This window comes from Erinaceus europaeus, chromosome 5 (assembly GCF_950295315.1).
Source record: "Erinaceus europaeus chromosome 5, mEriEur2.1, whole genome shotgun sequence".
In the NCBI taxonomy this organism is placed as follows: Eukaryota; Metazoa; Chordata; class Mammalia; order Eulipotyphla; family Erinaceidae; genus Erinaceus; species Erinaceus europaeus.
The window spans coordinates 59,412,712-59,430,366 of NC_080166.1; the positions used below are offsets into that span (position 1 = coordinate 59,412,712).

At 42.6% G+C, this 17,655-nt stretch overlaps 1 protein-coding gene across 4 annotated transcripts in view; it reads right to left on the reverse strand.

Annotated features, from left to right (window-relative positions):
* The window catches only part of PPP1R12A (protein phosphatase 1 regulatory subunit 12A), a 139,974-nt gene that overhangs the window by 66,485 nt on the left and 55,834 nt on the right, over window positions 1-17,655 (reverse strand). For all 4 annotated transcript variants that reach the window (XM_060191360.1, XM_060191362.1, XM_060191361.1 and 1 more), the window contains exon 3: window positions 7,508-7,626. In XM_060191360.1, the coding sequence (XP_060047343.1) occupies window positions 7,508-7,626 (119 nt within the window). The remainder of the gene's footprint in view (window positions 1-7,507; window positions 7,627-17,655) is intronic.

The window sequence follows — 17,655 nt, forward strand, 5'->3', positions numbered from 1 at the left end:
GAAGTGATCACTCTCGTTTTTAATATCTTAAGTTCTATGACTTAATAATTATTGCCTTTTACGATTCTCAATTTCCTCAACTTAAAAAAAAAGGGGGTGGTGGTACATCTGTTTGAACACACATGTTACAATGTTCAAGAACCCGGGTTCAAGCCCCTGGTCCCCACCTGCAGGGGGAAAGCTTTGGGAGTGATGAAGCAGGGCTGCAGGTGTCTCTCCCTTTCTACCACTCCCTCCCCTCTCGATTTCTCGCTGTCTCTAGCCAATAAGTAAAGATAATAAAGAAATTAAAAAAAAAAAAAAAAAAAAAAAAGAACCAAAAAACCCTATTGGGGCCGGGTGGTGGTGCACCTGATTAAGCACAAATGTTACCATGCAGAAGGACTTAGGGTTCAAGTTCCTGGCCCACACCTGCAGAGAGGGAAGCTTTATAAGTGTTGAAGCAAGGCTACAGGTGTTTCTGTCTCTCCCCTTTTACCTCCCCCCCTTCCCTCTCAGTTTCTGTCTCTACCCAAAATAAGTAAATGAAGCCATTAAAAAAGAAAAAGACCTATTTGGGGGCCTGTGGATGGCACACCCAGTAGACCATACATGTCACCAAGTGCCAGGCTCTAGGACCAAGCCCCTGGCCCCCACCTGCAGAGGAAAGTTTTATGAGTGGTGAAGCAGTGCTGCCACCATGCCTCTTTCTCTTTCCTCCCTTCCTGATTTCTTTTGGTCTCTATCAAATAAAAGGAACAAAACCAATAACAACAGCAAGAGCTTCATTTTCAGTAACGAGTTAAATGGACTATTAGCACACGTGACCCTTGAGAAATTGCTCTCCCTGGAATCTCTGCTTGCTCAGGTCTGTCGGGAGGACTTGGTTTTTATTTTATAAGTGGAAGGTTCACAAAGGTAAAAAGCAGCACTCCTGGACAAGATGGAGTTGCCTTTTACTGGTTTGGGGAAGTGCAGTGGGAGAATGTAGCAAAAAAACAAAAAACAAAAAACAAACAAACAAAAAAACACCTGCAAAGACCTGGCTCTGTCATAGAGTAACTGCTTCACTCAGAGGACTTCCATTTGCTTCTTCAGGCTACAGTGGCCTCCTGTGTAAAGCTGAGACCATCAGACTCAAGTTGTTTTTTTTTTAGTGATCATTTTTATTTATTTATTGGGTAGAAACAGCCTGAAATTGAGAGGGGGAGGGAGTGGTAGAGAGGGAAAGAGACAGAGAGACACCTGCAGCCCTGCTTCACCACTTGCAAAGCTTTCTCCTTGCAGGGGGACTGGGGGTTTGAACCCGGATCCTTGCACGCTGTAACATGTGTGCACAACCAGGTGCGCCACCCCCGGCCCTTGGTCATCAGATTTTATTGGATCCAGGATGTAACATTTTCTTCCTTCAGACGTTAAGGATCAAACTAAATCATGTACGTGAAAGCACTTCATACGCTTTAAAATTTAAGCCCTAACTGCTGGCCAGTGCAGCAGTATTTAACAGATGTCCACTGACTATATAATTGTATGTGAAAAACTCTCAGCTCAGGGAGTCGGGTGGTAGCACAGTGGGTTAAACGCATGTGGTGCAAAGTGCAAGGACCGGCATAAGGATCCTGGTTCGAGCCCCCGGCTCCTCACTTGCAGGGGGGTCGCTTCACAGGAGGTGAAGCAGGTCTGCAGGTGTCTTTCTCTCCCCATCTCTGTCTTCCCCTCCTTTCTCCATTTCTCTCAGTCCTATCTAAAAATGACAACATTGATAACAACAAAGATAACTACAACAACAATAAAAAACAAGGGCAATAAAAGGGAAAATAAATAAATATTAAAAAAAAAAAAAACCAAACCTCAGCTCAGTAGGAAGTTTCAACTGACCTTTATTCCCCCCAAACTCTGACAGAAACCTTTAACTTCATTTTGGGCTAAGTGTGCTGGCATGGGGGGGTGGGGCGGGGGTGAAAGTTTGGTTCTCCCCCCCCACACCATCGCCCATCCTGATGAGGCGATGTTTCTTAATAAAAAGCATAAAGAGAGACCGCACCTCTGTATAGTAGTAGTGACAGTTGTAGGTGGGTGTGGGGGGGAAGGTGGGTGTGGCAGAGGGACGGCCACAGGAGTTCCGCAGGCACCGAGGCAGCCACCGACCCTGATCTCCAACTCCTATTAACTGACTGCATCCTGACAGTCTCTCTGTCCCAGGTCTAAGACAGTCTCCAAATGACACGGCCAATTCCTTTCCTGGTACATGTTACAAGTGCTGGCCAAATGTACCTTTTCCGTTCACTACCCCCTTCTCTGCCAAGCAAACTTTCTCTCCACTGGCATCACTCTGACAAGGAGCTAAGTCATCATCGTTTTCTGTTACCTGTGACAATCGATTCCTCTTCATATTTTAAGACACAGCACACAGCATTATGAAGTCTGTTTATGTATCTGTCACTGAAGCAAGACTATATAGTCCTAAAGAACAAAGATTATATATATATATATATTTTTAATAACCAGCACTCAAATATCTATTGGACATTCATATTCAGCCTAACACTTTCCTCTTATATACAAGGGGACCAAAAGCAAAATATGTTCAGTGTATTTCTACTGCTACCTATTAGTGGCCAGGTGGTGGTGGTGCACCCAGCTGAGCGTATGTATCACTGTGCAGAAAGATCAAGCCCCCGGCTCCCCATCTGAAGGGGGTCTGCTTCAAGAGCAGTAAAACAGGTCTGCAGGTATCTCGGTATCTCTCTCTCTCTCTCTCTCTCTCTCTCTCCCTCCCTCCATCCCTCCCTCTTCTCAAATTATCTCTGTTCTGTCAAATAAAATAGAAAAGAAAAAAAAAGAACTGCTAGCTTGCTAGATATTAATAGGTAAGTAGCAGTACAAGCAGATTTGATGATGTTTCCACTGTTTAATGGAAAACTGTAAGCTGGGATTCATCCAGACAAGATGAACAGATAAAGGACTCTACTTTCTAGGCTGGGGGGTTTTGTGGTGAGTCTTTCAGCTTCCTCAACTGTTGAAGATCCTACTACTTCAAAATGCCTGTCGAAAACATAGCGTTAAAAGCTCTTCTGTGTGGTTATCTAGGTTCCAGTTCATAAGTACTTAAGTGTGTGCCCCACTTCTCCATACGTTCCAGGCAATGTAACCAACCATCTGTCACAAAGCCTCAATTCTGGTTAGGTGTCTAAATATTTACATCAGTCTTAATGCCTAGGATTCTCCCCTCCCCCACCACAACTTCAAGTTTGTTGAGTGGTAAAAGGCTTTAAGTTTTGAGGAATGATTTAACTTTTTCCCTGTTGTATGCACCCCCCCCCCTCCACCTCCATCAAAAACGTAACCTCTAGCTCTTTCTTTTGGCTGCTACTGTCACCCTTGAGGCTCAGTACTGATGTAACTCTAGCTTTTACGGAAGCCATTTTTCCTTTTTTTTATTTTCCTCTAGATAGAAGCAAGAGACAAGCAGAGAGGGGAGGTGGGTGGGAGAGAAAGCCATACCATACAGCACTGTCCTGCCCACTTGTGAAGCTTCCCCCATGTGGGAAGCTCCTCTGTGGCTGCCCAGGGCACGAACCTGGGTCTAGATACATAGCAGTATGTGGGCTCTACCAAAGCCTCTTATATCCTTCCACTTTTCCAAAGCACCCTTGCTTAGACTCGACTTGGTTCTGCAGGAAATCATCTAATCCCGTCCATTTCACCTACACTGTCTCAAGGGGCACTCTTTTATCTTCTTCAGACCTGAACAGTATCCCATGGTGCAGATGTATCCTCACTCCACGTGTATGCCATTAGTCACGAGCTGACCCCACATGGGCTTTGGCAAATAGTGCTAGCAATACTGCGGTGACTTACACATAGGCTGATGGACTGAATCTGGCACCGGGGTTATAGCCGGGGCCTGGGGCCTGCACAACAACTCCACTGATCCTAGTTGCCTCCCCTTTGTCTTTTGATAGACGGTGAGCCAAGGGGGGCAGAGGTAGAGAAGGAAGGGGGAAGGGGGATCTCTACCAGGTCCTCACACAGGTGACACGTACCTTCTACCAGGTGCACCACCACCTAGCCCCAACATACAGTTTTCTTTTTTTAGCTTTCTTCTTTTTAAATGATAGACAGAAGTGAAGAATGAGGGGAAGGGGAGGATGCGGGAGACAAGAAGAGACATTATATCGTTGTCCCACCACTTGTGAAGCTAAGCCCTTGCAGGTGGGAACCAGGATGCTTGAACTAGGGTTCTCCAGCTTGGTAATGTGTGTGCTCTTCCGGGTGTGCTACTGCCTGGCCTCTTGCATAGAGTGTTTTATATTCTTCAGCTAGGCCTCGAGGAGAATTACTAAGGGGTATGGTAGTAATGTTTTGAATTCTCTGAGAGGCATTCGTATTGTTTTGCAAAGTTGACATTCCTACAGCCTTTCTTTCTTTCTTTCTTTTTTTTTTAATTTATTTAAGAAAGGGGACATTAACAAAACCATAGAATGAGAGGGGTACAATTCTGCACAATTCCCATAACCCGATCTCCACATCCCACCCCCTCCCCTGATAGCCTTCCCATTCTCTATCTCTTCTCCATTCTCTTACCAGCATTTTTAAAGCTTCAGGCCTTACAAAATGAGTAGTCATGATACATTTTCCCCAATTACAAGAAATAATAATTTCTTTCCAAGGGGCTTAGATTCTGTTCTCTGAGGAAGCATACTTTGACTGGAAGTCAATCCTATTAACCAGTATCTCATACCAATTCATTCTCCCTTCTGTCCTATAGTTCTCCTCTAAAAACAACTACTTAATAATTACTTAAGAATCATTGAATGTCAAACAAACAAACAAAAAAACATGTTTAAAGGGTGGGGTTAGATAGCATAATGGATATGCAAAGAGACTCTCATGCCTGAGGCTCTAAAGTCCCAGGTTCAGTCCCCTGCACTACCCTATGCCAGAGTTGATCAGTGCTCTGGTAAAAACAAAAATAACAAAACAAACAAACAAACAAAAAGAATCATTGAATGTAGTGAAAGTCTTACACAGTATGCTTATTTATAGATGATAACTTTTATTAGTGATTTAATAATGATTATTAAGACTGTAAGATAATAGGGGTACAATTCCACACAGTTCCCACAACCAGAGTTCCATATCCCACATCCCCTCCACTAGAAACTTCCCTATTCTTTATCCCTCTGAGATGGACCCAGGGTCTTTATGGGGAGCAGAAGGTGGGATTTCTGGCTTTTGTAATTGCTTCTCTGATGGACATGGGTATTGGAAGGTCCATACCCCCACCCCACCTTTTTCTACACATATTAATTTTAATTGTAGTAAAACACACACACCACACACACACACACACACACACACCGAAACTACTACTGAAATAATCATTTTACTGTTGTTGTGGTTCCAGGACCTATTCCACATGGCATCTCACCATTCCCAGCCATTGCACCACAGCTTCCCTCAGAGCTGGGAACTCTTATGGGATGTCTGGGATTGAAACTGGGTTACATTTGCTAAAGAATACGGCCTACTGGATTAGCTGTCTTCTGGTACCCTCGGTAACAATTTTTAAATATATGCTTTCAACAGAGTTAAATACAATCAAGATGAGAACATTTTTAATCATGCAAAGCCAAAAAGACTGCAGCCATTAAACCAGACCCCACCCCACCTCTTGCCCGCTCTGACAGCCAGCATTCCACTTTCTCACTGCATGAACCTGACTGCTTCTGGAGGCGCCTCAATAAGAGCAATCATACAGCAGGCACAATGGAATCTTCTCAAGGTTGACCCAGGATACAGTGCGTATCACAAGGTCCTTTTATTTTTTTGCCTCCAGGGTTATCACTGGGGCTTGGTGCCTGCACTACGTACGGATCCACGGCTCCTGGAGGCCATGATTTTTCTCATTTTTGCTGCCCTTGTTGTTGTTATTGCTGTTGTTGTTGGATAGAACACAGAAAACATGAGAAGAGGGGAAGTCAGAGTAGGGAGAGAAAGACAGTCACCTGCAGATTTGCTTCACTGCTTGCGAAGCGACCCCCTTATAGGTGGGGAGCCAAGGTCTTGAACCAGGATCCTTACGTACCATGCCATGTGGGCTTAACCCACTGATCTAACACCTGGCCCCCTCAGAAGGTCCTTTTTAATGCTGAACAATACTCTATTCCATGGCAACTCTTTAAAATGTATCCAAAACACCACCCCTTCTCATCACTCCACTTACCCTCTCCTTTTTTCTGTCCTTCTGCAACTTCCTCTGTTCCAGCCTCTGTCACCTGTGACTACCTGTTTCAACCCTGAATATCCCGTGCGATGTTTCCACCTTGCACCTGCTGGGCCCTCTCTTAGTGCGTCATTTCCTACGCTCAGATGCTTCTCTCCCTCACCTCTCTCACATTCATCTTACTGTCACTTTCATCAGTGAGACAGTTTCTACCATGCTGTTTAAGTCTGTGATATGTCCCATTTGTCTGGTACACTTTCCATTCCCTTTTATGACTCAATTTCAAGGTTCTTGCTAACATGTAACTTTATGCCTGACTAAACCACCGTGACACCTTTTTAAGCTTTAAAAAAAATACTAAAAGTGTGTAGCTGTTGTACTGTCCCATAGCAAAGGACTTTGAGGGAGGGGATGGGAGGGTTGGCATGGTGGTGAAGAGCAAGAGCAGCATTAGGGGTAAAAGTGTCTCACAGAAAATTGAGAAATGTTACCCTTGTATCAACAACTATATTTACTGTAAACCACTGATCCCCCAATTAAAAAAAAAAAAGGAAATGTGCAGCTGAGACTCAAATGTATTATCAGAATGGCGCTGACAGTAGCATTTTAAATATTTACTCATCTTTATAAGAGAGACCGAGACCAGAGCTGCACTCAGCTCTGGCTTGTGGTGGCATCAGAAGCTGAATGTGGGAGCTGAGAAAGACACCTTTCTGCCCAGACACACAGTTTGGCGGCTGATCTTCCTCTAGTTCTGACTATTTTTCAGTCCCTTCACTGAAACTGCCAAGTGTCACATACTCCGTCAAAGCCTTTTTGTTGTCCCTCTCTCTTTCTCTCTCTCTCTCTCTCTCTCTCTCTCTCTCTCACACACACACACACACACACACACACACACACACACACAATCTATCTCCCTGCTCATCAGCAGGGCTTGTCATTTAGGAAGAAAGACTGAAAGGCCCGGAAGGTGGCGTGCTTGGTTGAGTGTACCCACTGCCACGCGCAAGGACCGAGGTTCAAGCCTTCGGTCCCGGCCCGTGGAGGGGAGCTTCAAGAGCTGTCAGGCAGGGGTGCAGGTGCGTCTCATTCTTTCTCCTTCCTTATCTCCTCATCTCCTTGCAATTCCTCTCTGTCCTATCAAATCCAATAAATAAACCTTAAAAGGAGAAAAAAACAAAAGGCACACTGAGCCTGACCTAAGGAGGGAGGAGACAGCGCAGACAACTCTGGTGCACCCAACAGGCACAGCATGGTTCGTGAGTACTCACTCAGTCTCATTCGCGTTGTGTTTATTACCTTGTCGGTTCACTTCATTTTGCAGTAGTTCTTCCATCGCCTCCTCCTCAGCAATATCTAAAGGAGTGTCCCCTTCACTGTTGACAGCGCCTACATGTGCTCCTTGGCCGATTAAAAACCTGCAAAATGAAGAGGAGACGGCTGAGCAGTGCAGCTATCACTGAAACCAAGCTAGATGCACAGCCAGAGGGAAGAAACACCACGGGTGAGCACCAGTGACCAGGCTTCAAGCCCCAGGACCCCACCTGCCAGGGGAGGGAAGCTTCACAAGTAGAAAAGCAGTGGTGTAGGGGACTCTGCTTCTGTCTCTCTTTCATCTCTATAAAGAAAGGGGGAAAGAGGGAAGAAGAGGCGGCAGCAGTGGCTGGGAATAGTAATTCTTTTTTTTTAATTTTTAAAAATGTTTATTTATTTTCCCTTTTGTTGCCCTTGTTGTTTAACATTGTTGTGGTTATTGATGTCGTTGTTGTTGGATAGCACAGAGAGAAATGGAGAGAGATGGGGAAGACTGAGAGAGGGAGAGAAAGAGAGATACCTGCAGACCTGCTTCACCACCTGTGAAGTGACTCCCTTGCAGGTGGAGAGCCGGAAGCTTGAACCGGGATCCTTACGCTTTGCACCACGTGCGCTTAACCCGCTACGCCACCTCCAGATTCCCTGCAGGCCATTTTATCTGCATTTGCTGCCTTTGTTGTTTTATCATTATTGTGGCTATTATTATTGTTGTTGTTGTTGCTGTCGTTGGATAGGACAGAGAGAAATGGGGGAAAAAAGGAGAAGACAGAAAAGGGGAGAGAAAGACAAGACGCTTGCAGATCTGTTTCATCGCCTGTGAAGCAACTCCCCTGTAGGTGGGGAGCCGGGGGCTCAAACCAGGATCCTTACGCCATTCTTTGTGCTTTGCACCACGTGTGCTTAACCTGCTGCGCCACCGCCCGACTCCCGGGGAATAGTAGTTCTATGCAGGCACCAAGGCTGAGCAATGACTCTGGTCACTGAGAAAGAGAAGGCAGGAAAAGGGGACACAGAAGAGCAAGGCCATGGCACTGCTCCACCACTGCCCTCGATCTTTCAGGCCTGGGCTCTCTAGTCTCTAAAACTCTGAGAAACCAATGTCTGGTGTTAAAGACGCCCAGCCTATGGTCTATTGGGATGGTAGTTAAAGGACTCAGCACTGTTACGTAGCCAAAATACAATAAGAAAAAAGAAATATGAACTTTGCTTGCTCTCAGAGTTTAGAGTCTGTAAGAATATAAAGCTTTGATACTCCTATAAGACAGTTTTCTGAAATAAAAACAGAAAAACCAGTCTTAGATGAGGAAAGGATTCAATGTTTCTGTCATTCTCTATCTCTGCCTACAGCTGTGAGGTCCCAGATCCCATCCCCACCATAAGTCCAAGCTGAAAAATGAACTGGTTACATTTTTTAAAAAGTGTGTGTGTGTGTGTGTATTACGTTTGAATTTGATAATTTGATGGAGAAAATAAATGAATCTTAGTGATATACAGAAATACTAGAAAAATCACTGGGACATAAGCAAGGGTTAAGAAGCTGTCTAGAATAAACTGAACTTCGGGGGTCGGGCGGTAGCGCAGCAGGTTAAGCGCACATGGCGCAAAGCGCAAGGACCGACGGAAGGATCCCGGTTCGAGCTCCCAGCCCCCCACCTGTAGGGGAGTCGCTACACAGGCAGTGAAGCAGGTCTGCAGGTGTCTGTCTTTCTCTCCCCCGTCTCTGTCTTCCCTGCCTCTCTTCATTTCTCTCTGTCCTATCCAACAATGAACAATATCATCAACAACAATAACCACAAGGCTACAACAAGGGCAACAAGGGGGGGGGGGGGGCGCATGGCCTCCAGGAGCAATGGATTCATGGTGCAGGCACCGAGCACCAGCAATAACCCTGGAGGCAAAAAAAAAAAAAAAAGAATAAACTGAACTTCTTGACTCAGTGTAACAGACAGATGAATGAGAGAACTAATGGTGCAGAGCAAAACTCAGTGATTTCCTACTTCTAATAGACCTGTGGAAAATACTTTTTCCATATTGTCATCGCACTGAGAAATTCATTGTAATATTCTGTGTTTTACCAAATTTAAAAGGTTATATAAAATCAGGTCCATGGAAGCATCTTCAAGAAAATTCCAGGAAATTTTTTTTAAAATTGCCACCATGGCCATAGCTGGCTGCCTTGGTGCCAGCATAAAGAATCTACCACTCCAGGCAGCCTGCCTGCCTTCTTTTACTGGATAGGACAGAGAGAAATTGAGAGAGGAAGGGGAGATGGAAAGGAAGAGAGAAATACACCTATAGTACTTGCTTCACCATTCATAAAGCTTCCTTACACACGGTAACATGTGCTTAACCACCACATGGCCCCCTTGTTTTCCGTTTGTCAATAAGCATGTCTGTACAGTATATTATATGTCTTTATCTGGATGGGTATGCATTGCAAGATGGAGGCAGAGAAGTAAACAAGATCACAATACCAAAGCTTCCTTCGCTAAGTTGGAGCTGGGCTCAACCTGGGCCACACAAAGGCGAAGCATAAATCAGGGGAGAAGATGGGATACAGAGTTCTGGTAGTGGGGATTGTACCCCTCTCATCCTATGGTCTTGTTGGTGTTTCTATTTTATAAATTAATTAATTAAAATAAAAAAAATAAAGAAATAAAGATGGGGCCCCAGGTGGTGGCATAGCTGGTTAAGTGCTCACATTACAGTGTACAAGGACCCAGGTTCAAGCCCCTGGTACCCACCTGCAGGGGGAATGCTTCACAAGTGGTGAAGCAGTGCTGCAGGTATCTCTGTCTCTATCCAATAATAAACTGAATAAATAAAAAAAATTGAAAAATCGTATAAAATGTCTATACAGAGAAGAGTACATTCATCCATAAGCAAGGGGCAAACACACACCTCAAAACAAAAAGTGCCTAACAGTCCTCTGTGACAGGACTTCAGACTGACTAAGGGCCTAAAGAAGGCATCAGAAATGCTCGCTTTTGGTCAACACCAGACCACCCCATCCTCAGGGGCCCTAGTCAGGGAATCTTGGGACACACAAACACCGCCAGATAAGATGGGCCTAGACCTCTACAGAGCCCTCTCTCCACCACCACTGGCCACTTCCACCAGGAGCGTAAGCATCAAGGGTTATCTCATAGGAGCTGCAGTGTTTGCAGTAGAGGGAAGTCCATGGAAGCAACTTCAAGGAAATTCCAGGTCAAAGTCAAATCATCTCAAATGCATGTGAACAGGAAGGATGTTAAGAAACTAAAAAGAGTCCATTTCCAAATGTGCTGGCAGGAAGGCGGGTTGAGAGCAACCACAGAGCCAGAACTCTGTGCCCGCGTACAAGCAATGTATACATCTCTTCTGCATCCAGAAACGTCATATGCAAGGAGAAATTTTACACATGTTAAATATATAATGCTATTTCTTTAATCCCCTCTACTATGAACAATATCAAAAGTTCATTCAGGGGCAGTGCATGGCACAGTTTGGCTGAGCACACACATCACCATGCACAAAGACCCGGGTTCAAGTCCTTCGTCCCAACCTGCAGGAGCAAGCTTTGGGAGCAGTGAAGTGGTGCTGTGGGTGCTGGTCTTTTGCTCTCCCTTCCTATCTCCCCCTCATCTCTTAATCTTTCTCCATCTCATCAAATAGAAGGAAAAAAGGTAACCCGATGGGCTGGGGAGCTGACTCAACATGCCTCGCATGAATGAGAGGCTATGCAATTCCTGGCAGTACATAAAAACAAAAGAGATGAAATTAAGGGATCTCATAAATGGTGAGGAGGTGCTCAGGTCTCTGTCTCTCATTAAAACAAAAGCGAAAAAAAGCTGCTACTCAAAGGCCGTCTGGACAGAAACAGGCAAACTGTGGGTTCTGTTCCTAAGTGACGCTTGACAGCTGTGGATATTCATTAACAAAACACTTGAAACCTGGTTTATACACTAACTGGCAGGGTTGTGTGAGGGTTAATGCAATTGATATCTACAAAGAAAATTCAAATTTTGACTTCCGGAGGTGGAGCTACGAGCAGCAGATCGCTTTCTCTCCTCTCCTCTCTCCCGGATCAACTAGGAATACCAAAGGAGACCACCCGGGACCGAAACAAGACAGGACTAGAATGACCACAGGAACCCTCTAAATCACCGGTAAGTACAAACACATGTGGCTGATGACAGAGAGGAGAGAGGAGCCTAAGGAGAGATTAAGTGACTGCTAACAGTTCAGCAGTTTATCAGTTGAGACACCACCTCCAGTCTGCTCCACCAACAAGGGGACAGCTGAAGGGAGGAGAGGACTCCCCAGAGACTCACCAAGTGCAACTCTGAGTCTCCATTGCTACTACCCTCAGAATCTGGAGCAGCGACAGGGAGGGACACCAGGGGACAGAGATCTAGCCAGGAAACTCAGGAGAAGACCTATACCTCGGTGGCATAGCTGAGGGGCTGTGAAAGTCTCTTTGCATAACCACTGGATTATGTCTGCCACACCCTGCTTTATCTCTTGGTCAGGAGTCAGTGATTAAGCTGAAGCCTAGTGATAGTTTAAAAGCGCTCAGGCTCCCATAGCCTACAGGGAAGAAAAAAAAAGAGGCTTTTAAACCACTGAGCTCCAACTCAGAGATTTAAATACTATTGAAACAACTGTTAACTTCCACCACTGTGAACCCTTTAATTAACTTACTTAGACACAAGTCAATCCAGGTAATAGTGATCAATAATTTGAAAAGTACTGATAAAGGGAACTCATAACATAATATATAAAATGGTTAAAACAACAAGAAGAAATATTGGAGAATCGAACCAAGACAAGAGCCCAGCTAAAAGTCCTCCAGAGGGTGAAGCACAAAATAACAAGTTCAACATCCAAACATTAGCTGAGGAAATAATAACAGGAGTGAGTAAAGAATTTGAAAAAATTATAATCAGAAATACAGAAACAACAAATGAGAATATGGAAGAAAATACTAATTATCTCATGGTTATTAGAGAGCTGAAACCTGAAATCGCTGAGCTAAGAATGCAACCAGCTGAACAAGCTAAAACAGTATGAGAGCAGGGCAACAAAATAGATGAACTACAGAAAACAGTAGAGGGTAGAGAGAATAGAATCTATGAGGCTGAAGACAGAATTAGCAAGATTGAGGATGAATTAGAGACAACTAAAAAAGAAGTAAGAGATCTCAAAAAGAGATTAAGAGATGCTGAAAACAACAACAGAGTCCTATGGGATGACTTCAAAAGAAACAATATACGCATTATTGGCATACCAGAGGAAGAAAGAGAAGGAGAGGAAGAAAGCATTTTCCAGGCCATAATAGCTGAAAACTTCTCTAGTCTAGACAACATCAAAGACATAAAGATTCAAGAAGCCCAGAGGGTCCCAAACAGAATTAACCCAGACCTAAAGACACCAAGACATGTCATACTTAGAATGGAAAGGAATAAGGATAAAGAAAGGATCCTCAAGGCTGCAAGAGAAAAACAAAGAGTCACCTACAAAGGAAAACCCATAAGATTAGCAGCAGACTTCTCCATACAAACACTACAGGCCAGAAGAGAATGGCAAGATATCTATCGAGTGCTCAATGTGAAAGGCTTTCAACCAAGAATACTATATCCTGCCAGACTGTCATTCAGACTAGATGGAGGCATCAAAAGCTTCTCAGAAAAGCAACAGTCGAAGGAATCAACTATCACCAAGCCTGCCCTGAAAGAAGTTCTGAAAGGTCTCCTATAAAAATTAGACCACCACAAATAGGACATATATCAAAATACTCTAAAACCTTACAAGAATGGCGTTAAAATAGCTTCAATCTTTGATATCAATAAATGTCAATGGCCTGAATTCACCTATTAAAAGACACAGAGTAGGAAGACGGATCAGAAAACACAACCCAACAATATGCTATCTACAGGAAACCCACCTAACTCAACAAGACAAACACAGACTTAAAGTTAAAGGATGGAAAACTATCATACAAACCAATGGCCCACAAAAAAGGGCAGGAACAGCTATTCTCATATCTGACACGATAGACTTTAAAATAGATAAGATTAAAAAAGATAGGAATTGACACTACTTAATGCTCAGAGGATCAGTCAATCAAGAGGACTTAACAATTATTAACATCTATGCACCCAATGAGAAGCCATCTAAATACATCAAACTTCTACTGAAAGAGCTACAGCAATATATTAACAGCAACACAATCATAGTAGGGGACTTCAACACCCCACTCTCTCAACTTAACAGATCATCCAGGCAGAAAATCAATAAAGACATAAGGGAGCTAAATGAAGAGATAGATAAACTGGAACTATTGGACATTTTCAGAGTCATTCATCCCAAGAAACTGGAATACACATTTTACTCAAATCCACATGGGTCATTCTCAAGGATAGACCATATATTAGGCCACAAAGACAGCCTCAGCCAATTCAAGAGCATTGAAATCATCCCAAGCATCTTCTCAGACCACAGTGGAATTAAACTAACACTTAACAATCAACAAAAGATTATTAAGAGTCCCAAAATGTGGAAGCTCAACAGTACACTTCTTAACAACTTCTGGGTCAAAGAGGAAATCAAAGAAGAAATCAAAATGTTTCGAGAGTTCAATGAAAATGAAGACACAAGCTAACAAAATATTTGGGACACAGCTAAAGCAGTCCTAAGAGGGAAGTTCATAGCTATACAAGCACACATTAGGAAACAAGAAAAAGCACAAATAAACAGCCTGATTGCACATCTTAAAGACCTAGAAGAAGAAGAACAAAGGAACCCTAAAGCAACCAGAAGGCCAGAAATCACTAAAGTTAGGGCAGAAATAATTAACATTGAGAATAGGAAAACCATACAAAAGATCAACGAAAGCAAATGTTGGTTCTTCGAAAGAGTAAACAAAATCGACAAACCTTTAGCCAGACTCACAAAACAAAAAAGGGAGAAGACCCAAATAAATCGGATACTAAATGAAAGAGGAGATATCACAACAGACACTACAGAAATTCAACATATCATGCGAGGCTTCTATGAACAACTATCTGCCACCAAGCTAGAGAACCTGGAAGAAATGAATGATTTCCTAGATACCTACCAACTTCCAAAACTAAGTAAAGAGGAAGTGGATAACATGAACAGGCCCATCACAGCTAATGAAATTGAAACAGTTATCAAAAATCTCCCCAAAAATAAAAGTCCTGGACCACATGGTTTTACAAATGAATTCTACAAAACCTTCAAAGAAGGACTAATACCTCTACTTTTAAAAGTCTTCCATAAGATTGAAGACACTGGAATACTCCCTGCCAGCTTCTATGAAGCCAACATCAGCCTGATACCAAAAGAAGACAGGGACACAACCAAAAAAGAAAACTACAGACCAATATCTCTGATGAACATAGATGCGAAAATATTAAACAAAATTCTAACCAACTGGATACAGTAGTATATCAAAAAGATTGTTCATCATGACCAAGTGGGGTTTCTCCCAGGCATGCAAGGTTGGTTTAATATACATAAATCAATCAATGTGATCCACCACATCAACAAAAACAATACCAAAAATAACATGGTCATATCAAAAGATGCATAGAAAGGCTTTGACAAAATACAACATATCTTTATGATCAAAACACTACAAAAAATGGGAATAGATGGAAAATTCCTGAAGATAGTGGAGTCTATATATAGCAAACCTACAGCCAACATCATACTCAAAGGTGAAAAACTGGAAGCATTTCCACTCAGATCAGGTACTAGATAGGGCTGCCCACTATCACCATTACTATTCAACATAGTGTTGGAAGTTCTTGCCACAGCAATCAGGCAGGAGCAAGGAATTAAAGGGATACAGATTGGAAGAGAAGAAGTCAAACTCTCCTTATTTGCAGATGACATGATAGTATACATAGAAAAACCTAAAGAATCCAGCAAGAAGCTTTTGGAAATCATCAGGTAATACAGTAAGGTGTCAGGCTATAAAATTAACATTCAAAAGTCAGTGGCATTCCTCTATGCAAACACTAAGTCAGAAGAAATTGAAATCCAGAAATCAATTCCTTTTACTATAGCAACAAAAACAATAAAATATCTAGGAGTAAATCTAACCAAGGAAGTGAAAGACTTGTATACTGAAAATTATGAGTCACTCAAAGAAATTGAAAAAGACACAAAGAAGTGGAAAGATATTCCATGTTCATGGGTTGGAAGAATTAACATCATCAAAATGAATATATTACCCAGAGCCATCTATAAATTTAATGTAATCCCCATCAAGATCCCAAGCACATTTTTTAGGAGAATAGATGTTTATCTGGAACCAGAAAAGACCTAGAATTGCCAAAACAATCTTGAGAAAAAAGAACAGAACCCGAGGCATCACACTCCCAGATCTCAAACTGTATTATAGGGCCATTGTCATCAAAACTGCTTGGTACTGGAACAAGAACAGACACACTGACCAGTGGAATAGAACTGAGAGCCCAGAAATGAGGCCCCACACCTATGGACATCTAATCTTTGACAAAGGGGCCCAGACTATTAAATGGGGAAAGCAGAGTCTCTTCAACAAATGGTGTTGGAGAAAATGGGTTGAAACATACAGAAGAATGAAACTGAATCACTGTATTTCACCAAATACAAAAGTAAATTCCAAGTGGATCAAGGACTTGGATGTTAGACCACAAACTATCAGATACTTAGAGGAAAATATTGGCAGAACTCTTTTCTGCATAAATTTTAAAGACATTTTCAATGAAACGAATCCAATTACAAAGAAGACTAAGGCAAGTATAAACCTATGGGACCACATCAAATTAAAAAGCTTCTTCACAGCAAAAGAAACTACTACCCAAACCAAGAGACCCCTCACAGAATGGGAGAAGATCTTTACATGCCATACATCAGATAAGAGTTTAATAACCAACATATATAAAGAGCTTGCCAGACTCAACAACAAGACAACAAATAACCCCATCCAAAAATGAGGGGAGGCGTTGGACAGAATATTCACCACAGAAGAGATCCAAAAGGCTGAGAAACACATGAAAAAATGCTCCAAGTCTCTGAGTGTCAGAGAAATGCAAATAAAGACAACAATGAGATATCACTTCACTCCTGTGAGAATGTCATACATCAGAAAAGGAAACAGCAGCAAATGCTGGAGAGGGTGTGGGGTCAAAGGAACCCTCCTACACTGCTGGTGGGAATGCAAATTGGTCCAACCTCTGTGGAGAACAGTCTGGAGAACTCTCAGAAGGCTAGAAATGGACCTACCCTATGATCCTGCAATTTCTCTCCTGGGGATATATCCTAAGGAACCCAACACATCCATCCAAAAAGGTCTGTGTACACATATGTTTTTGGCAGCACAATTTGTAATAGCCAAAACCTGGAAACAACCCAGGTGTCCAACAACAGATGAGTGGCTGAGCAAGTTGTGATATATATACACAATGGAATACTACTCAGCTGTAAAAAATGGTGTCTTCACCGTTTTCAGTCAATCTTGGATGGACCTTGAAAAAATCATGTTGAGTGAAATAAGTCAGAAACAGAAGGATGAGTATGGGATGATCTCACTCTTAGGCAGAAGTTGAAAAACAAGATCAGAAAAGAAAACACAAGTAGAACCTGAAATGGAATTGGCGTATTGTACCAAAGTAAAAGACTCTGGGGTGGGTGGATGGAGAGAATACAGGTCCATGAAGGATGATAAATGACAATAGTGGAGGTTGTATCTTAAATGGGAAACTGGGGAATGTTATGCATGTACAAACTATTGTATTTACTGTTGAATGTAAAACATTAATTCCCCAATAAAGAAATAAATTATAAAAAAAAGAAAATTCAAATTTTGTCACCACACCATGCAAAACCATCACATTTTGAAAGCAGTGTTTAAGGTGACTGTAAACAAACACGGGCTGTAAGTCCACTTTTAGGTACCCTAGATATAGTGAGAACATGACTAGAATACATTAAAAAGATAAAAAGAAAGTCAAGGAAATAGAAGGCCAGGGTACAAGCAATTCACATGATGCTAATTAGAAAAAATATATTCTTGGATTTCTTGGAAAGAAAAAAAAAATCACAGGGGGAGCCGGGCAGTAGCACAGCGGGTCAAGCGC